This window comes from Plecotus auritus (genome assembly GCF_963455305.1).
Source record: "Plecotus auritus genome assembly, chromosome: 6".
Classification (NCBI taxonomy): Eukaryota; Metazoa; Chordata; class Mammalia; order Chiroptera; family Vespertilionidae; genus Plecotus; species Plecotus auritus.
The window spans coordinates 16,604,147-16,625,385 of NC_137773.1; the positions used below are offsets into that span (position 1 = coordinate 16,604,147).

The window sequence follows — 21,239 nt, forward strand, 5'->3', positions numbered from 1 at the left end:
GAGTGAAAAGCATGGAGACTATTTACAGGGCTACGGCATTATCCAAGTGAAAGATAGAGCCTTGGAAGGCAGCAAAGGCAAGGAAACCGAAAGAAGTAGGTGAATTTGAGATGTATTGTGCAGGTCGGGCCTACGGGACTGGCGATTAAAGTTTAACTAGCACAATCGCACCAAGTTGAACACTCTTCCCAGCAAGGAAATCAACTAATGGGGTTATTGCGAAGTTGCAAAACCCCCCCCACCCCCACCCCGCACACACACACTTTTCTCCTTGGCATAGACTCAAAGGCCCCCATGATCCAGAGGATGTATAGTGTGTCCTGGCAGCACAAACAAACCGCGTACAAGGCTGGGTTCTCCAGGCCGTGCAAGGGACTCACGCGATTTTATCACCCGGAGGTCAGTGGCACAGAACCACAGTTTCCTGGGCAACGCCATTGTCCGCGCTCTGGGCGGGGGAGGGGTAACTAAGAACAACGGCCATAAGAGAACTCGGGAAGAAAAGGAGAGTCAGAGAAAAAAGGGGAAAATGGGCAGCACGTGCGGTAGTCCCCGCCATCGCTGGTGATTCGAGGACTCCGCACAAGGCGAGAGTGGAGGGCGGGAGGAGCCAGAGAACGCGCCGCTGATTGGCGGCACCGGGGTACTGGGACGTCTGTGATTGGGCGAGGCCGCACAGAGGCCTGCTTTTTTTTGAACCGCGTAGGGTTCTGGGTAGCAAAGGCTTTGGAAGGGTCTTAACCGAAAGAGGGAGGGGGAAGGTCGCCAACAAACGGCTGAGATCACAATCCATCTGGGACCAGGCCGGGGCGTTCCCCTACGTCCATGGAGAGAGCTAGGCCCGAGCCGTCGCCTCAGCCACGCCAACTGCCGCGGGCGACCCCGCCGCGTCCACTGCGCCCCGCTCCGCCCCAGCTGCCAGTCGAGGGCACCCCCTTTCGCCCTCAGTCGCCCCCAGCCCCGTGCGCGGCCGCCATCGCGACTGTGGCCTCGCCGTGCGGGGAAGTACCGGCGTCGGGCGTACAGCCCTCCGTACGGCGGCTGCTCCAGGTGAAGCCGGAGCAGGTGCTGCTGCTGCCGCCAGGGCCACCACTACCTCCGGCCAGGGACGAAGACGCCGCCGCCTCGCCCGCGCAGGCGCGGCTGCTGCAGTTGAGGCCTGAGCTGCTGCTGCTGCCGCCGCCGCCCACATCCGAGGGCGCACCCTGCAGGCCCGAGTTGCACCCGGTGCCGCCCCGGGTGCTGCAGGTCAAGGCGGAGAAGCAGGAGCTGGGGCCCGGCTTGGATCCCTCCGTGGGGCCTCGGAGGGCTGTCGAGGCGAGCCCGAGGGCCTCCAGGACGGCCAAGGTGGAAGGCCCTGGGTCGGCCCTGGACAATCGCCGAGGGGACCAGAAGAAGAGCAAGTTGGAGGCGGAGGAGGTCATGAGGGCCGCGGAGAAAGGCGGGGAAGGCAAAAGCCTGATGACGGCCATCAGAGAAAGAATCATCAAAACGGAGGAGCCCGAGAGACCCCACGAGGACTGCAGACTCGACAGGGAGCCCGCGTCTAATGGGCTGGTCCATGGCAGCAAGGAGGTCATCCTGGCCCAGCCGTCCAGCGCCTTTGGGCCGCACCAGCAAGACCTCAGGATCCCTCTGACTCTCCACACGGTCTCCCCTGGGGCCCAGATCCAATTTCAGGGACCTCCACCTTCAGAGCTGATACGATTGACCAAGGTCCCCTTGACACCAGTGCCTATTAAAATGCAATCCTTACTGGAGCCTTCTGTAAAAATTGAAACCAAAGATGTCCCGCTCACCGTGCTTCCCTCCGATGCAGGTATTAGACGGCAGGGGAATCTGGTTTTCAGATTTCGTCTATGTTGCCCCATAGCTGACATATCAGCAGTTCAGAAGCCTAAACTAGAAAAATAAAATCATGGAACTGATTCTTTTCAGGGCAAAGTGCACAGGTATCACTTCTGATTGACTTGTACATATACCAGTGAAATACACTAACATGTTCAAGATTACCAAACATTTTTTTAAAAAATCTACTAAGGCCCAATGAAGTTGAGATTTAGATGTGACTAATGTTTATACACAAAAATAGAAATATTTTTGCTAGATAATACAAAGTCCTCGGTTTATATGCTACAGATAATATTTTAAAATATTATAGTAGATCAATATTTTACATGTATCAAGAAACCAAAGAAAAAAATGTGTTTAATGAAAAAATGGTTATTATTAAAATAAAATAATTTAGAGGTGATTTTTCTTCTTTAAAAAGGAACAGTAGACATTGTTCTGGAAGAAAACAGTACATGATTAAATGTAACATTGTAGAATTATAAAAGCTAAGGATTTAGAGAAATTTGGAAAATGAAAATACTGTAGAATAAGCTAAAAAATGTTTTCAAAGAAGTGACTTGTAGTGGTAACAACTACAAGTAGATGTTTTATTCTATCCATTATTTCCAAATATATAGTTAGACAATTTCTTATTTTAAGGTTTCAGACAAAACACTGCCAATGAATGTCATGTTATATTAATCTTCATGTTTTCATTAACTTTCATATTTATTGTTTTTGTTACTTTCTTTACTGATTCTTTCTCCTCACTTGACCCTCTTATTTTTAACTTAGTTTTTAAATGTTATTTTTGTTTTCTAAAGGAAAGGGAAAGCTTTCTTTATAATACTTATTTCATCCTTTGTGCATTAAAAAATTGTTCATACATTAAGTAACCCTAAAGAGAAACAATATAAGAGGTTTATAGTCAGTTGTTTTTGATGAATTATGTAAGAGATATGAATTTAGTCAACTTACTTTATTGTAATATCAACTGGATCTGTGATTCTTAAAAAGTCACTTTTCTTATTTTTCTCCCAGGACATGGGACTAGTGTTGTTGACCCATATTGGTAGGAGTTTCACCTTCATAATGAGATATAACTAATATAATATTATAATATTATAAATATTTGGTTGAATGGACACTACAACAGCATGTAAATGAGTTCCTTGAAACATTTTGGGAACAGCTACCTAGTGCTAGGATTATACTCATGAATTAAGTCATAGTTCTTGTCCCCCATTAATAGAATAGTTTTTAATGGGAAGTAAATGGTAATGATTGATAGAGGTATTGATAAAGCTCAAAGAAGTAATAATCCAGCAGTTTATTGTCTTCAACATTATTCCACAATATCTTAAACAATATTTTTATTTTGAGAAAAAGAAGAGTCATTCTAAACTGCAGTTTAGAATGCTGAGTTCAGGGGTGATGAGGAGTTCTGGAACACTGGCAGTTCTTTGGCTATAGTCAAGTGTATATTTTCTCCAGATAGTTAAAAAATAAAAATGGAGGTGCATTTCACTTTAAAATTGTGTGTGAGTGTGTGTGTGTGAAACACATTAATTTAGTCTCTTAATTTTTGTCATGTAGGAATACCAGATACTCCCTTCAGTAAGGACAGAAATGGCCATGTGAAGCGACCCATGAATGCATTTATGGTTTGGGCAAGGATCCACCGGCCAGCACTAGCCAAAGCTAACCCAGCAGCTAACAATGCAGAAATCAGTGTCCAGCTTGGGTTAGAGTGGAACAAACTTAGTGAAGAACAAAAGAAACCTTATTATGATGAAGCACAAAAGATTAAAGAAAAGCACAGAGAGGAATTTCCTGGTAATTCAATGAATAAATTTCTTTTAAATCAATTTATTTAGGTAAAGATTTGGTTAGCATGAGATTGAAAGACAAAATGTGTAATCTTTTTTCTAATCTGATATGTACAATAACAAACTGACTAATATACTAATGATTGAATTGATACTGGGCATAAGTTTCTTTAAACAGAACCAATTAGGGGGCTATCTAGTCTTATTTGCTAACTAATGCAAACCAGGGGACATACAGTTTGATTGTGTTTTTGATTAAATATATAGATATAAACTTATGAAGATAAAAGCTCCAGGATTCTAGGCTATAGATTTGTAAACATACTAGAAAACAAAGTTTTAAAATTATAGCAATAGAAAAAAAAACATGCACACTTAAAGGCAATGAGAATGCAGGGATTCGCACCTTGCTCTATTTTAATATTATATCATTATAGATTTATCCTTATCATGATTTAATTTGAAATGAATTCTGATTTCTTCCCCAGCAGTGGGGACATTAAGATTAAGCCTGGGCCCTGCCAGCATGGCTCAGTGGTTGAACATCGACCTATGAACCAGGAAGGTCATGGTTCAATTCCTAGTCGGGGCACATGCCTGGGTTGTGGGCTCAATCCCTAGTGTGGGGCATGCAGGAGACAGCCAATCAATGATTCTCATCATTGATATTTCTCTCTCTCCCTCTCCCTTCCTCTCTGAAATCAATACAAAATATATATATATTTTAAAAAAGATTAAGCTTGGGATAGCAGCCAGCATAATTGTGCATGGTAAAAAAGAATTATTTTTTTTCTAAAGTATGAGCAAAGAGGTTCTAGGGGTGGGAAGTCAGAGACAGCAATTATAGGGAACCAGTAACTCTCCTGGTTATACTGTAGCTATAACTGCCATAATGCCACTCTTCAGACTTTGGAAGGAAATTTGGTTATTTGTGGACTTGGAGACTGCCAAGTCTAGGTGAGTGACTCTTCCTAAACTAGGCATAAAAATAGTGGTTGCTCATTATGACCATTTCAGTGTAAGATACAGGCAATTGTATCTTAGAGAAAGTAAGGAAACAGGAGGAGACAGATACTGTCTTACTGGGGCATTGTTTTATAGGTAGCGGAAAAGCCTTGGGATTCAGACTTAATGCCTTTAATGCTGATTTTACTAAGATTCCATGGGTTTAGATATAAGACATTTGACTTTAATTTCTTTGAATTATCACAATGTTGGCCACTACTTAGAAGCTATATGGATATATATGCTAAAATGCATAGAAATAGTATTATAGAGCTGGAAAAGATACTTTAGACAATAACTTATTTTTTAAAAACATAGCTAACAATGCAGAAATCAGTGTCCAGGTTTTCAGTTGTTAGTATGGAAAATAATACAATAATTAACAAATACTAATACAAGAATAAACTTTTGCATACTTACAACTGTAGGTCTACATTTGCCCCAGCCTATGTGTAAAGAACTATTTAAAGGCTACACAGGGTCCATATGTTCAAATTAAAAATAGTTTATTTTCTTCTATAGGTTGGGTTTATCAGCCTCGGCCAGGGAAGCGAAAACGCTTCCCTCTAAGTGTTTCCAATGTATTTTCTGGCACCACACAGAATATCACCTCTCCAAATCCTACAACAATTTATCCTTACCGCTCTCCTACCTACTCTGTGGTAATTCCCAGCCTACAAAACACCATCATTCATCCAGTTGGTGAGTTGGTTTTATTGTAGATTATGAATCTTTAAAGAGCTGTGTGAAAATTTTACCTCAAGTTGAAATTTTGCTTCTGTTAGCTTAAGAATTTAGAAAAACAGTATTAAGGGGGAAATGGAGAAAGTAAAAACATTAAATCAGAGGAGGAAAATTTTCAGTAGATGTCAACGAACTTGGTTTGCCAGAGTGGCAAGGATACCATGTGTAAAGCCTCAGACCTTTTAAGCAAATCAGGATGAGCCCATAGAATAGGCAGGGAATGCAGGAAATGTCTGAGGTCACTCAGTAGGAAATAGGAGTGTCTTTTTACTATCAGCATGAAAGAATGCCTTACTAATGGGGTATGAGACACCCTGTCCTGGAATTTAGTAATGATGACTGATCATTAAGACTGTTCTCTTGCTGCTCTAGAAAAGCAATGGAAGTAATCTATTTTCTACCAAATATTTGTCTCGTTATATTGTCTTTCCCTAAATTTCTCCTCTTTTATGAGTTTTTGCAACATTTTTGTCTGTTGCATTTAAGAACCCCAAATTAAGAATCTAGTAGCAAAACTTGTTATAGAGCTATCCATCATTGGTTTGTTCTTCCAGAACATATTTTAACCACATATTAGGCAGAGCTTTATACATCCACTATCTAAAGCTACCTGCTCAGATCCTCTGGTAATAAAGCCACCTCTATGTGCTGAGAGATTTAGATATCTTGAAAGTTGACTTATTAGAATTTTATGCATTTTCACCTTTTTTCTATAACAGTTTTAGCAATTAATAGCAACAAAGTCATATTCAGTATGTCTAGGCTGAAAAGAAAGATGCAGAAAGCGCTGATTTTATGTCCTTGTTCTTTCCCAGCCCAGTCAGGCACTTTTACCCTCCCCTATTGGCAGGATCTCTTTAAGCCTGTATTTCTATGTAGGCTTAATTATGCTTTTGTTAACTTACGTTGTTTTGTCTGTTATGTTATTTATGGTTTCTATTTTCACAATCTGTTTCTTCTCTTAATTCCTTTTTCTAAAACCTTTCCCTTCCATCTGCTTTTACTCACCATTAAATGCTGTATATTTGCCCAGGGACAAATATATCAAATTTCTTATTTGAGGCAGCTGACAGTTTTATACAATATACAGTTGACCTTTAAATAACACGGGTTTGAATTGCATGTATCCACTTATGCATAGATATTTTCCCCAATAAATCCAGTAGGCTCTCTGTATCAGCCGGCTTTACATCCACGATTCAACCAATAGTAAATACTATTTTTGATCAATGGATACAAAGGGCCAACTGAGCATCCTCAGATTTTGGTATTCGAGGGGGTCCTGAAACCAATCTTCATCGGATACCAAGGGCGGACTGTATTTTAAGCAATTCTGAGGAAAGACAATTACCAGGGAAGATCAAATACAGTTGTTTTACCTGTATTTAAAAATCCTGCCATATCTGTCATGCCCTGCTGCAATAAGATTCCTTTCATATCTACCACAAATTAACCCGTGGCAAATCCTGTTCTCACTTGGGAATTTCCCACCGTATTCACATTGAATGCAATAAAGTGAAAAAATTTTACTAATTGCTTCTTTAGCTTTTTCAATTAAAAAATTAAATGCCATTCATAATTCAGTATAATATACAGAAGTATACAAAGTAAAATAAAAATTATGCATGCCACTACACTGAAACCTCTATTAATATTAAAAATAAATTAATATATTTAGATAATAGAAAATTCAAACAGTATTGACAAATATAAAATGAAAATCTGGCTTTTTCTTCTGCTTCACTGCCCTGCCTCTCCTCCCAGATATCTGCTCCTTAAAAGTAACCTCTGTCAGTGGTTTCATATTACATATTTTAGAAATATTTATATATACATACCAACATTCCATGTTATTGTCTTGTATTTCATAACTCAATAATTTTATTCATTAAAAAAATAGTTGAGCATCTATTCAATGTCAAGAAGAATTTAGAGCCCTGGAGATAACAGCAGTGAACAAAACGAAAGGTCTCTCTTCTCATGGCACTTAGAATCTAGGTGAGAAAGAGAAACCAAACAATATAAAATAAGTAAACAAGGGTGACTTCAGTTTGTTCAAAATGCTATGAAGGAAATAAATAGAGGGGATTGATATTGGTGATGCTGTTAGGTAAGGTGGTTACTAAGACTTCTGGTTGAAGAGTTTATTAAATTCAACTGAAACATGAAAAACATGGAGTGACTCAATTAATGCTTGACCTATGCTCTTTTTATTTCTGAAGGTGAAGCCCCACCTGCCATCCAGTTGCCCACACCTGCAGTCCAGCGTCTAAGCCCCATCACACTTTTCCAGCCTGCCGTCTCTAGTACTGCCCAGGTGGCCGTCCAGGCTCCAAATCTGCCCCTCCGCCCAGCACTCTCACCCCAGCGCTTTGCTGGGCCCTCCCAAACGGACACTCATCAGCTGCATTCTGGAGCCAGTCACTCTGTAAAGAGACCAACACCTGTCTCTCCGGAGAGCACCAATAGGATTCCAACTAGTGCAAGTACTGCCCATGCCAGATTTGCAACCTCGCCCATCCAACCTCCCAAGGAGTATCCAAGCGTTTCCACTTGTCCCAGAGGTGCTCCAATCCCTCAGGCTCCTCCTCTTCCACACTCACATGTCTACCAGACCCCTGCCCTTGGCCATCCAGCCACACTATTTGGGACACCACCTCGATTCTCTTTTCATCATCCTTACTTCCTGCCTGGACCTCACTACTTCCCATCAAGGTAAATGAACTTTTATTTCTTTTCACCTATAAATACATCTAATGAATTTTCACCTCTGAAGGCATCTCTTTTTTACTGAAAAAGGGACTTTCTCAATTCTGATTGGAATCTAATTTAGATTAGAGGCTGAATAGGGGCCAAGCAGTTAACATAAATACATGAAGGGGGCTAAATAAGGACTGGGGGAGCCAAAGAGAGTACATGCCCCATCTAATGGGGCAATTGCTTCAGCTCTAGCCAACTGTTGCCACATGAAATATGGGTGCCAGTGTTGCCAGATCTGATTTTTCATGAGAAAATAGTTATAGTGGACCTTAAGATTATTTAGTCACCCCCCCTTACTGTATAGACCTGTGTTTCTCAAATGTTATATGTATATGAATAACATGTGATCTTGTTAAAATACAGATTCTGAGTCGGTAGGTCTGGTGTATTTCATTTAAGAATGTCAAAGCAGTAGGTCAGCTATAAACATTAAACTGCATATAGTTTTCCAAAAGAGAAGACCAGCCTTGTAAAATTATAACATTGTTGGCTTTTCTAACTTCTACCTGTATGTATCTGATGATAATTTCCCCAAGGAAATGGATAATCTTACTTATGCTTGTTTAGATAGCATATTTCAGTAAAATCCAGCCTGGCTAAGTAACAAATTTAATTTTGAGTCCCCCTCAATTTTCTTATTGTCTCTGCTCTCAACTGATAACAGAATCTTCTATAAAGAATATTCTCCTCTACTCTAATCCATTCATGTGTGGAATTATTCAATCATTTCAATACCATAATTGAAATGACATTTGACATACATATCAATTATATGAATATATATCAAATATAAATATTTTCCAGAAGTCCATTTTGCCCTGTATATCTAAAATAAAAATCAAAGAGGTTAGCCACTATAATCAAGGAGTTATTTTATAAAACACAAGGACTTAGAAGTACTGATCCCTAGCTCTGAGAGCTAACATCTTTCTCCCTTCAAATCTTAACAAACCTTAACCATCTTTATACTGTGCTTATTGAAACAATCTCTTCCTGTACTACATTAATTTCTCAGTTTAGTTCTTTTTTTATCCCCTCACCCTTTCACCTCTTCTTTCTCCTCCTTGCAGTATTTATAGTTTTACAAAGAGATATCTAGGATATTTTCTTGTTGGCCATTGAGTAAATAAGTGTATTTAAAAGTTTATTGAAATTATGTATATAAAAAGGATGTAAAAGACAAATGGGAACTTGTTAATTTAAAATATATAGAAAATATAATCATATATATTTATGCATATATACCGTATTCACATACATATATACATATACATATACATGTATGGGAAGGTAAGTCCAAAGAATTCCCAGGTTTATGAGAATATATAGAATCTTAACTGTAAAATTTCAAAACAACATATCAAGGTTAAAAGCAATTATACTTTACCTTTGTTTGGGTTATAAGTCTATTTAAGAATTTGATTGAAGTTGTGGACCATTTCCCATAATAATGCACATCTACAGATATATACAATGTTTTGCATAAATCTTATGGAGGAGGGAACTTAAAGGCTCCAAACAAATATGTTAGACTTAGCTAACATGGAATACCTTCTACTGTAACTATCTAGAAATATGAAACTTAAATATTAACAATTTAATACCTACCTGAACTTATAATTTCCTTTGCTGTGTGGAAGTTTTTTAGTTTGATGTAGGGACATGTGCTTATTTTTGCTTTTGGTGTAAAATTCAAAATATCATTGCCAAGGCCAATGTGAAGGAACTTACTGCCTTTGTTTTCTTCTTAGAGTTTTATGTTCTTACTAGAAGCCCAGTGCACGAATTCGTGCACCAGTGGGGTCCCTTGGCCTGGCCTGCAGGATTGGGCTGAAACCGGCTCTCTGACATCCCCCAAGGGGTCCTCGATTGTGAGAGGGCACAGGCCAGGCTGAGGGACCCCACTGGTGCATGATCAGGGCAGGGGAGCGACGTGGGAAGTTGGCCAGCTGGAGAGGGACCGTGGGAGGACTCCAGGGCATGTCTGGCCCGTCTTGCTCAGTCCTGATTGGCCAGACCCCAGCAGCAAGCTAACCTACCGGCCGGAGTGTCTGTCCCCTGGTGGTCAGTGCACGTCATAGCAAGCAGTTGAGCACCTTTAGCATATCATTAGCATATTACGCTTTGATTGGTTGAACGGATGATCGGACAACCAGACACTTAGCATATTAGGCTTTTATTATATAAGATGTTTAAGTCTTTAATCCATTTTGAGTTGATTTTTGTGTTGTGATATAATAGAGGGGTCCAGTTTCATTCTTTTGCATGTGGCAATCTAGTTTTCCATTTATTGAAGACATTATTTTCCCCCATATATTCTTGGCTCCTTTGTCATAAGTTAACTGATCATATACATGTGCGCTTATATCTGGGCTCTCTATTTTATTCCATTGACCTATGTATCTATTTAATGATAATAGCATACTGTTTTGATTATGTAGCTTTGTAATATAATTTTAAACAAGGGAGTATAATGCCTCCAGATTTGTTGTTCTTTGTCAAGATTGCTTTGGCTATTTGGGGTCTTTTGTGATTTCATACAAATTTTAGAATTGTTTGCTCTATATCTCTAAAAAAAATGCCATTGGAAGTTTGATAGTCATTGCATTGAATCTGTAGATTGCTTTGGATAGTGTGGAAATTTTAACTATTATTTACTCCAATCTATGAACATGGAATATTTTCCCATTTATTTGTGTTTTCTTCAATCTCTTTCATTAGTGTCTCATAATTTTCAGTGTTTTAGTCTTTTACCTCTTTGGTTAAATTTATTCTTAGGTATTTTATCCTTTTTGATGCATTTATAGATGGGATTATTTTCTTAATTTTATTGAGATTTTGTTATTTGTGTATAGAAACACAACTGGTTTTTGTTTATTGATTCTGTATCCTGCAAATTTATTGAATTAATTGATTAGTTCCAACAGTTTTTTTGGTGGAATCTTTAGGGGTTTCTATATATAATGTCATCTACTAATAGAGACAGTTTTATGGTTTTTTCTTGCCTAATTGCTCTTGCTCTGACTTCTAATACTATGTTGAAAAAAAGTGGCAAGAGTGGGTATCTTTGTCTTATTTCAGCTTTTCAATGTTATCTGTGAATACTTAACTTTAAATAATGGATAGAAAACTATACATCCAAAAATGGCATGAAGATCAGTAATGAACTAGAAGACTGTACAATACTTTGAACCAAGTATATCTAAATACATACATATAAAATACTTCATCTAACAACAAAATATATATTTTTCTCAAGTGCACATGACATATTCTGTAGGATAGACCATATGTTAGATCACATGATAAGTCTCAAAAACTTTAAAAGATTGAAATCATACATAGTTTCTTCTCCAGTTATGATGGAATAAAACTAGTAATCAATAACAGAAAGAAAACTGGAAAATTTACAAGTATATGGAAATTAAACAACACACTCTTAAACAACCAATGGTCAAATAAGCCATCGTGAAGGAAATTTAAAAATACTTTGAGAAGAATGAAAATGAAAATACAACATACAAAAACGTAAGGGATTTTATTTTATAGTGAAAGCAGTGCTGATAGAGAAGATTATAACTTCAATGGCCTATATTTAAAAAGAAAGATCTCGCCCAACCGGTGTGGTTCAGTGGTTGAGCTTCAACCTATGAACCAGGAGGCCACGCTTGGATTCCCAGTCAGGGCACATGCCTGGGTTGTGGGCTCAATCCCCGGTGCGGGGCGTGCAGGAGGCAGCCAATCAATGATTCTCTTTCATCATTGATGTTTCTGTCTCTCTCTTTGTCTCCCTTCCTCTCTCTCTAAAATCAATAAAAACATATTTTTTAAAAAAGAAAGATCTTAAATCAACAAACTAACTTTATACCTTAAGGAAGTGAAAAAAAGAAGAGCAAAGAAAACCCAAAGCTAGCAGAAGGAAGGAAATAATGATTTGAGATAAATGAAATAAAGGATAGAAAAACAATAGAGAATTTCATGAAATAGAGAAAAGTCAACAAAAGTTGATCTTTTGAAAAGATCAACAAAATTGACAAAACCTTTAGCTAGACTAAGATAAAAAAGAAAGAAAAGATATTGTCCTGACCAAGTAGCTCAGTTGGTTAGGGTGTCACTCCTATATGCCAAGGTGTTGGGGGTTTGATCTCAGGTCAGGGCACATACAGGGGTCAACCAATGAATGCATACTAGTAAATAAGTAGAACAATAAATTGATATTTTTCTCTCTTTCTCCTCTCCCCTCCCTCCCTCCTTTCTCTCTTTCTCCCTTCCTCTCTCTCTAATCAATAAATAAAAATTTTTAAAAAGAAAGAAGACATAAATTATGGAAATCAGATATGAAATTGGTTACATTACTTCTGACCTTAGAGGTATAAAAATGATTATAGAATAATACAGTGAGTAATTGTACATCAACTAGTTAGGCAACGAAGATGAAATGGACAAATACATGAATTACCAAAACTGACTTAAGAAGAAACAGAAAATCTGATCAGACCTGTATCAAGATATTGAATCAGAAATCAAAAACCTCCCAACAAAGAAAAGCCCTGGACTAGATTGCTTCAAACATTTAAAGAGGAATTAACATCATTGCTATCAAACTCTTATAGAAAGTGTAAGAGGGAACACTTCTAAGGCCAACATTACTCTGTTACCAAAGCCAAAGATCTCACAAGAAAGAAAATTACAGACAAATGTATCTTATGAATATAGATGTAAAATATACTAAAAAATACTAGCACCTTGAATCTAGCAGCATAGTAAAAGGATTGAAAACCAGGAACAAGTGGGATTTACCCCAGGAATGTCTATGTGGTTTAACATTTGAAAATAACTTATTACAACAGACTTCATTAATAGAGCGAAGGAACAAAACCACCTGATAATTTTAATTGATGCAGAAAAGACATTTGATAAAATCCAACACCTTTTTATGACAAAAATCAGTTCCTAATTTCAAACTTATTCAGCAAACTAGGAATATAAGGGAACTTCCTCAACATAATAAAGGGAAAATATCAAAAGCCCACACTTAAATTCATGTTCAATGATGGAGGACTATGATTGGGAACAAGATAAGGATGCCCACTTGTATTTCTATAAACTAGAAATGAGCAATGAGCAAAATCCAAAAAGGATATTAACAATTTCATTTACAATAGCATCAAAAAGAATACTTAGAAATAAATCTAACCAAGGAGGTATAAGACTTGTAAACTGAAAAATATAAAACATTGCTGAAAGAAATTAAAGAACACTTAAATAAATGAAAAGATGTCTGTGTTCATGCATTGTAAGACTTAATATTGTTAAGGTGGCAATACTTCCCAAAGTGACTTACAGAATCAGTACAATCTCTCTTAAAACCCCAATGGCTTTTTTGCAGAAATGGAAAAGTTGATCCTAAATCATATGGAATTTTAAGTGACCTACAATCCTGAAAAAGGAGAATAAAATTGGAGTACTGATTTCAAACTTACTACAAAGCTACAGTACCAAACAATGTGGTATCAAAGCCATAGACAGGGAGAAAATATTTGTGAAAGATATAACTGATCATGGACTGTTATCCAAAATATGCAAGGAACTCTTAAGAAAATGAACAATCTTATTTAAAATGTACAAAATACCTGAATGGACACCTCATCAAGAAGATATACAGATGGCAACTTAAGCATATGAAAAGGTGCTCCACATCATCATGTATCATTAGGGAACTGCAAATTTAACACACATATCAGAATTACCAAAATCCAAAACACTGACAACACAATGCTGGTGAGGATGTGGAGCAAAAGAAACTCTTAATTCATTGCTGGTGGGAATGTACAACCACTTTGGAAGACAGTTTGGCAGTTTTTTACAAAACTAAAAATACTCTTACCATATGATCAGCAATCATACTTCTTAGTATTTATCCAAATGAATTGGAAACATGTCTACATAAAAACCTGCATGTGAATGTTTATAGCAGCTTTATTCATAAGATGAGTGGATAAACTGTGGTGCATCTAAACAGTGGAATATTCTTCAGCACTGAAAAGAAATGAACTGTCAAGCCATGAAAAGACATAGAGGAACTTTACATGCATATTACCAAGTCAGAGAAACCATGAAAAATATTTTATTTTTGCCATATTTACCATTTTGTTATAGAAATTTTCATATGCAAAACAGATGGAATAATCTCCATGTACCCAACTTCAACAATTATCAACATTTTAGCTCCTTCATTTATATATTTCCCCCTACCTTTTGGGGAAAGTGTCTTAAGTATTTTAAAGTGAATTATAGACATCATATAATTTCACCTGTAAATATATCAGTATGTATATTTACTAGTTAAGGATTTAAAAAAAATGGCCTTCTATTTTCATACCTAAAAAATTAATAATTCCTTATTGTTTAATTTTCCTCCATTGTCTCAGAACTGTCTTTTCACAATTGGTTTGTCTAAAGCAAGATCCAAGTAAGGAATACACATTGGATGTAATTATGTCTCTTAAGCCTCTTTTATGCTACAATAGTACTTACCTTTTTTTTTTTTTTTTAAATACCATGTATTTATTGAAGAAATAAGAAATTACCCACATCCTGAATTTGGCTTATTACATCCTTGGGTATTGTTTAACATGTTTCCCTATCACCCACTTTTCCTATAAAATGATAGTTATATCTTGTAACTGGATTAGATTCGGGTTCAGTTTTTTTCTTTTTTCTTTTTTTTTTTTTTTTTTTTGCAATGATACCTCATAGGTGGTGCTTTGTACTTCATATTGTATCACATCAAGAGGTACATAAAGTTTTTATTCGTGATGTTAGAATGATCTGTAGGTTCAGGTATTGTCAACCTGATCATAAATTTCCCCACCTAAAGCAGTGTTTCAAATATTCTCTTCTGTACAGTAGTATCACTTGAAGGTCTCAGACCAAATAAATCAGAATCTTTGGGGGTTAAGAGCCTGGGCAGCAGTGTTCTTTCAAAGTTTCCTTATGTAATTCTAATGGTCACTTAAGGTTGAGAAATAACTGTAATTATTTTAGTAGCTAAGATGATTGTTACCTTAGACACATGAGATTGCAAAATGATGATTTTCTGATTTGATATTCATTCATTAGCTGGAATTCTTTTATGAAGAAAAGCTTTTCCTCATCATCTATTTGATTACTTTGAAATTTGGAAGGACAGGACCAGCTCTTGATTCTTTCCACATATCAATGAATCTTGTTTTGTTTTGGGAATATCATTATGAATATTTTCTATATGTTATACTTTTTAATACTTTGCAGTCATTATTTATATCTTTTGATGCTCAAATTTTCCCATTTTTTTGTCTAGTTGGCTTTGTTCCTGTGTCCTTGATCTTTGGTTTGATAACTTTTTTGCTCTCTGGCACAGTATGTTCCAGATTTACCTTGTACCTTATTTATACCAGACCTGGAATCAACCGTTTTACCCAAAGTTCCAAGTTTCTTTTACTGAAAGTGATATTTAGGAATATCAATTTGGGCAATAGGCATGCTTATTGCTACTGAATTAACAGGGTATTTAGGTCTTTTCAGTAAAAATATGTATTTTTGTGAGAAAATTTGAGTTTATATTGATATTTCCAGAATAAATATAATATTGTAGAGTTTCACATGAAGTTCTTTGATTTTATGTGCCTAATATCTTCCCCTCCTAAAAATCTTGGTTCCTAATGATAATGAAATCATTACTTATTTGCTTATTTGCATCCTACCAAACATGTTTTTTTCTGATATACATACACATATATACACGAAGAGAGTATATTTCAAAACAATATCAATAGTTTCAAAGCAGTGATATCATAATAAAATTACTGAATGCAGTTTAAGATTTATTTGTGTTTCTTTTTCTTTATGGTTGTATTTTACCAGGAAGGTACAATGAAAATATCAGATTTAAATTATCTTGAAATATCTTTTCTCTGTATATTTAAGGCACCTACAACTTGATATAAACTTGGGTATATTTGCTTTCAATTTTTAGGGACTATTTTTTAAAAACTAAATTTGTTTAAAATTATATAAAATATTTATATGGTTTCAAAATCAGAATTTTCAGATTTGCTTTTTTTAAAAAAATCATCAGGTTTTTTTTGCCCTTTAAACCCCATAATAAAAGGTACATTTTAAGAAGTATGGCTTCCCTTCTTATTTCCTTTCCTCTTCTCTCCTCCTATAGCTAACCATTTTAATTAGATTTTATTTTATCTTTACGTTCTTTCTTTTTGAAAATAAAAGCAAAATGTACATGTATGTGTATATTTAGCAATACATTATTAAATGCAACTTCTTTTAAGGCTAATTATACATTGAAAGTGTTTCTGGTTTCCAAAGTACTCAATATACATTGAGTTACTCTCAAGCTCCTTATGACAGACCTTTTAAATTGGCAAAACAGGTAATATTATTTCTATTTTATATAAGGAGGCCCTACGGCCCAGATAACTTAAGATTTAAGATGACCGGTGTGTAAGCGGCACAGCTAGAACTAGTGCCCAGGTAGTGTGCTGTGGTAGTTAGGATAACAAGTTCTGGTGTCAGGTTGCCTGACTCTATTTTAATGCTTACTTAATTATGTGAGTTTGAGAAAGTTGCTTAATCTCTTTAAGACTCCATTCCCTTATCTGTAAAGTGGAGATATTATAGTATCCGTATCATAGAGTGGTTCCAAAGAATATTTAAGATAACATATATACTCCTTAGCCACTGTCTAGAAAACAATAAATGCTTATTAGATGCTTACTAATATTATTATTCTGATAGTTTTATTTGATGCTTTTCTCACTATACCATGATGCTTCTAGTTAATCATTTTCATCTATATAACCTTCTAGGATTACCCTTGTCTTAATATTTTTTATTCTCTGAATATAACACTAACTTTTTTTTAAACATACCAATATAGCCATGTGATGTTTGCATTTTAGACTTCAGCATATGCCTAGTATACAGCTAGATTTTAGGCCTATTTTAAACAAATTCTCCATCAAGCCTTACATAGTATCTTGCCTATATTTAGTCCAGAAAAAAAGTAGTGGTTGAATTGTTTCTAGCTGATGTGAATGCTTGGTGGAGGAGATAGCTTTGAGCACCCCCTGAAGTATCATGGACGGAGGGACCTGAAGGTGGAATGGGCACAGGAGCTAAGTCATAGTAGCTGGAAGCACAATTGTTCAGGACATATGCATTGAATTAAAAATGCCCGAATGAGGATGTGGCAGTAGGAACGGAAACCTGAAGCATTTTAGAAACTTGGCCTCATATTTGTGATATTTAACAAGGTCCCTGGCACTTGGAGATTTGGAGGGTGAGATACCAAACCACTGAATATAACCATATTTTCCAAGAGTTTGAGATGATAGTCTAGTATGTTCATCATACTTATGATTTTAAAGGGAAGGAAACAAAGTTGACTTTTTTTTTTTTAATGTGGGAGCATGAAATAAAACACCCACCTTATTATAGGTTTTTCTGAGAAGATCATTATGTTTATATTATCTGTCACTAGGTGGAGTCCATGAGCCCAGGGAAGTCTTGGTTGGACTTTTCTATATACCTCTTCCTGCAATTCCTGGATTCCTGTTCTGTGCCTTTGAAAGGGAGAAAAGATACTTAAAAAAAAAAAAGTATTTTTTTTGACAAATGGATTTGAATAGTAGAATTTTTAGATTTGCCTTTAAAAAATTATCATTGTTTTTGCCTTTTAAAAAATCATCAAAATAATTTTTTTCAATACTTCACATTCCTGCCCACCAAAAAATTTTTTTGGAAAAGATCTTTAAAACCACAATTTAATACCAGTTCTAAATCTTTCTGGTATTAACTGTTCTTTTTAAAAAATATATATTTGTATTGATTTCAGAGAGGAGGAGAGAGGGAGAGAGAGACAGAAACATCAATGATGAGAGACAATCATTGATCTGCTGCCTCCTGCATGCCCCACACCAGGGATTGAGCCCTCAACCAGGGCATGTGCCCTGACCGGGAATCAAATCGTGACCTTCTGGTTCATAGTTTGATGCTCAACCACTGAGCTTTGTTTCAAATATTCATAAGACATTGAAGCTTGCAACAGACTAATGTATTTCAGAGGGAAGGGAGCAGGGCAGGACGTGATCAACCAAAGAACTTATATGCATACTAGAGGCCCATTACATGATATTCGTGCAAGAATAGGCCCCTGGCTTCACTCCCAGCTGCCCGGGAGCCGGCACGTCCTCGCTTCTGTCTGGAACACCATTCCAGTAGCTCCCTCCACTGCCCCCCTTCCCCTCATAGCAGGCTTCACACCGCTCTGCGCCTGCATATGCAAATTAACCTCCATCTTTGTTGTGTTAATTTGCATACTCACTCTGATTGGCTGTGGGCGTAGCGGAGTGATGGTTAATTTGCATGTTTCTCTTTTATTAAGTAAGATATGCATAGCCCACGGACAGACAATAGTGTGGAGAAGGCCTGGGGAGGGGGTGGAACAGGGAGGAGAGGATCAATTGGGGGGGGGGACATCTGTAATATTTTCAACAATAAAGATACATTTTAAAAAATATTAATAACACTGACAGTAAGCAATGCAATAATTGTTCTTATTAATATTTTTTAAAATGTATCTTTATTGTTGAAAATATTACAGATGTCCCCCCCCCCCCCCCGCAATCTGAGGAGTCAAACCAAAGGCTGTCAAAAAGAAGCCGAAGGCTGATGATAGATAATAGTCTAGGGCAGTGGTCGGCAAACTCATTAGTCAACAGAGCCAAATATCAATAGTACAACGATTGAAATTTCTTTTGTGAGCCAAATTTTTTAAACTTAACTTCTTCTAACGCCACTTCTTCAAAATAGACTCTCCCAGGCCGTGGTATTTTGTGGAAGAGCCACACTCAAGGGGCCAAAGAGCCGCATGTGGCTCACGAGCCGCAGTTTGCCGACCCCTGGTCTAGTGAGTCACCTGCTTATTACTTTGCCATTTGTTTTCTGTTAGGGCTAAGCAGTAGTAAAAGAGCAAATGAATACATGACCTGGTAGCAGAAAGTTATCTTGGGAACCTTCCAGAGGATGCAGTTAAACTTGATCAATTAGTCTGTATGCGAGACAACATGTAGGCAAGGCATGATCTAATTCCTTTTTTGTCTTTCTGCTGCAGCACGTGTCCCTATAGTCGGCCTCCCTTTGGCTATGGAAATTTTCCAAGTTCAATGCCAGAATGCCTTGGTTATTATGAAGACAGGTACCAAAAACATGAGGCTATGTTTTCAGCTTTAAATAGAGACTATCCTTTCAGAGACTACCCAGAGGAACGCACACACAGTGAAGATTCTCGGAGTTGTGAGAGCATGGATGGGACCTCTTATTATAATAGTCATAGCCACAGTGGGGAAGAATTCCTAAATCCCATGCCTCAGCTGGACATCGGAGTCTTGGAGAATGTCTTAACAGCTCCTACATCAACTCCCTCTAGCATCCAGCAAGTCAATGTCACTGATAGTGATGAAGAGAAAGAAGAAAAAGTGCTCAGGAATTTATAATTTTAAAACAAATATGCACAGAAAATAAACATTTCTTAAAATATATTCTGGGTCAGTTGGTGTGAGAAAAAAAAGCCTACAATGCTTTGTTGAGAGTTTTCAGCCATGATTTGAGGAGTCAAACCAAATGCAATTTATCCTTCATAACGTTTTTATTAGTGAAACTGGAGTCCTGATGTTTCATCATAGGAATATTTAAGATACAAAATAGTTATTTTTATGGAAGAAATTTGCATCAACATATATTTTCATCATTTTATCTTGGAATGTGCAAAATACTAAATCTTCACAATTATATGTGAGGGAAAAAGGAGTATGACATGACAAGTGTGATTTGTATTTTATTTCAGGATACATTATTTATTTTTCTCATATGATTTTTTGTTTGGTCTTTATGTAATATTTATGGATGTAACATTTTGAAAATATTTTGATAACTTTTATTAGTGAATTGGGACTCAGTTACTAAATTTAATTTATACTGATAACCAATTATAACTTGCAAATGTGTTTTAATGTCACCTGGGTAATTCCTTCAGCTAAATTAGTCATTTCTGTTTCTAAACATTTTCATCATCTTTTTTTGGATATCTTTTTCCATTTGGTATTCATTGTTCTACTTTTGTTATAAATAAATGTAGATGAAATTGTTCTTGTTGGATGTTTTCTGTTTGGGGGATAGAAATAAGCAAAATGAGTACTCTTCAAATGAGGATGGTTCCCATACCATATAGATAATTACTTTTACTTAATAGCCTCCAGAATTACAGATTCTATTAGTTCACATGAGATCTAAAACTCTATTAACAAAGATGCTGTGCACATATTCCAATGCCATTTCCAAACTCTTTACACGCATATAGATGTGACTTAAGCACTCCTCAAAGTGCAAGGGCTCTTCCAGATTTGGTTCAAGCAGCTGTCTTTAAAACCATGGCATTCATGTAGAAGCACATTGGCATTTGTTTAATTCACAAAGAGCAAAAAAATCCTACTTGTAATGTGACTTCTTGGTAAGTGCCCACTTATGGATGGAGAGAACCTTTTTAGAAGAAGATCAGGATCACCAGAGATGGGGTCATCTACACGACACAGTGAATTGATGACCAGAAATAAACATAAAGCAATAGCTTTTCCCTCAATGATCTGTACAACATGCAAACTGGGATCTTGTTACTTAAACCTGCTTGGAAATTGTGTATGGAAACCTGTTCTAAGCTTTTAACTTCTTCCTTGCAAAATCTGTAGTATTTGTTCATTATTGTAATACTTTTCATCAGCCCTATACTTAATTGTACGTAAGATTTCCTCTTCCCAATAAAAATTTTATTTTTATATCTTATATTCTTAAATTACTCTGTGCAGTGCCATTTCAATGTGGTTAAAGAGCAAACTTGAATATTTTGTTGGAGAGCAAATGTAATTTCACATCAGAACTAAAACAACGTTTGTCTTCACACTTTATGTCTACACCATAAAGGAAAAATGTATTCAACAATTTGACCCCATCTCA

General features: G+C 36.7%; 1 protein-coding gene across 2 annotated transcripts; it reads left to right on the plus strand.

The window, feature by feature from the left end:
* Positions 1-825: 825 nt before the first annotated feature.
* Positions 826-19,726, plus strand: SOX30 (SRY-box transcription factor 30; the record flags this gene model as incomplete). 2 transcript variants are annotated; one of them, XM_080674454.1, is made up of 5 exons in its annotated part: positions 826-1,819; positions 3,430-3,669; positions 5,190-5,369; positions 7,634-8,126; positions 19,345-19,726. In XM_080674454.1, the coding sequence occupies 5 exons, from the start codon at positions 826-828 to the stop codon at positions 19,724-19,726; spliced, it is 2,289 nt and encodes a 762-aa protein (XP_080530580.1). The 2 variants fall into 2 exon arrangements, with proteins under 2 accessions (XP_080530580.1, XP_080530581.1); XM_080674455.1 differs by lacking the exon at positions 7,634-8,126 and having other exon boundaries at positions 19,345-19,463.
* Between the last annotated feature and the right edge of the window lie 1,513 nt (positions 19,727-21,239).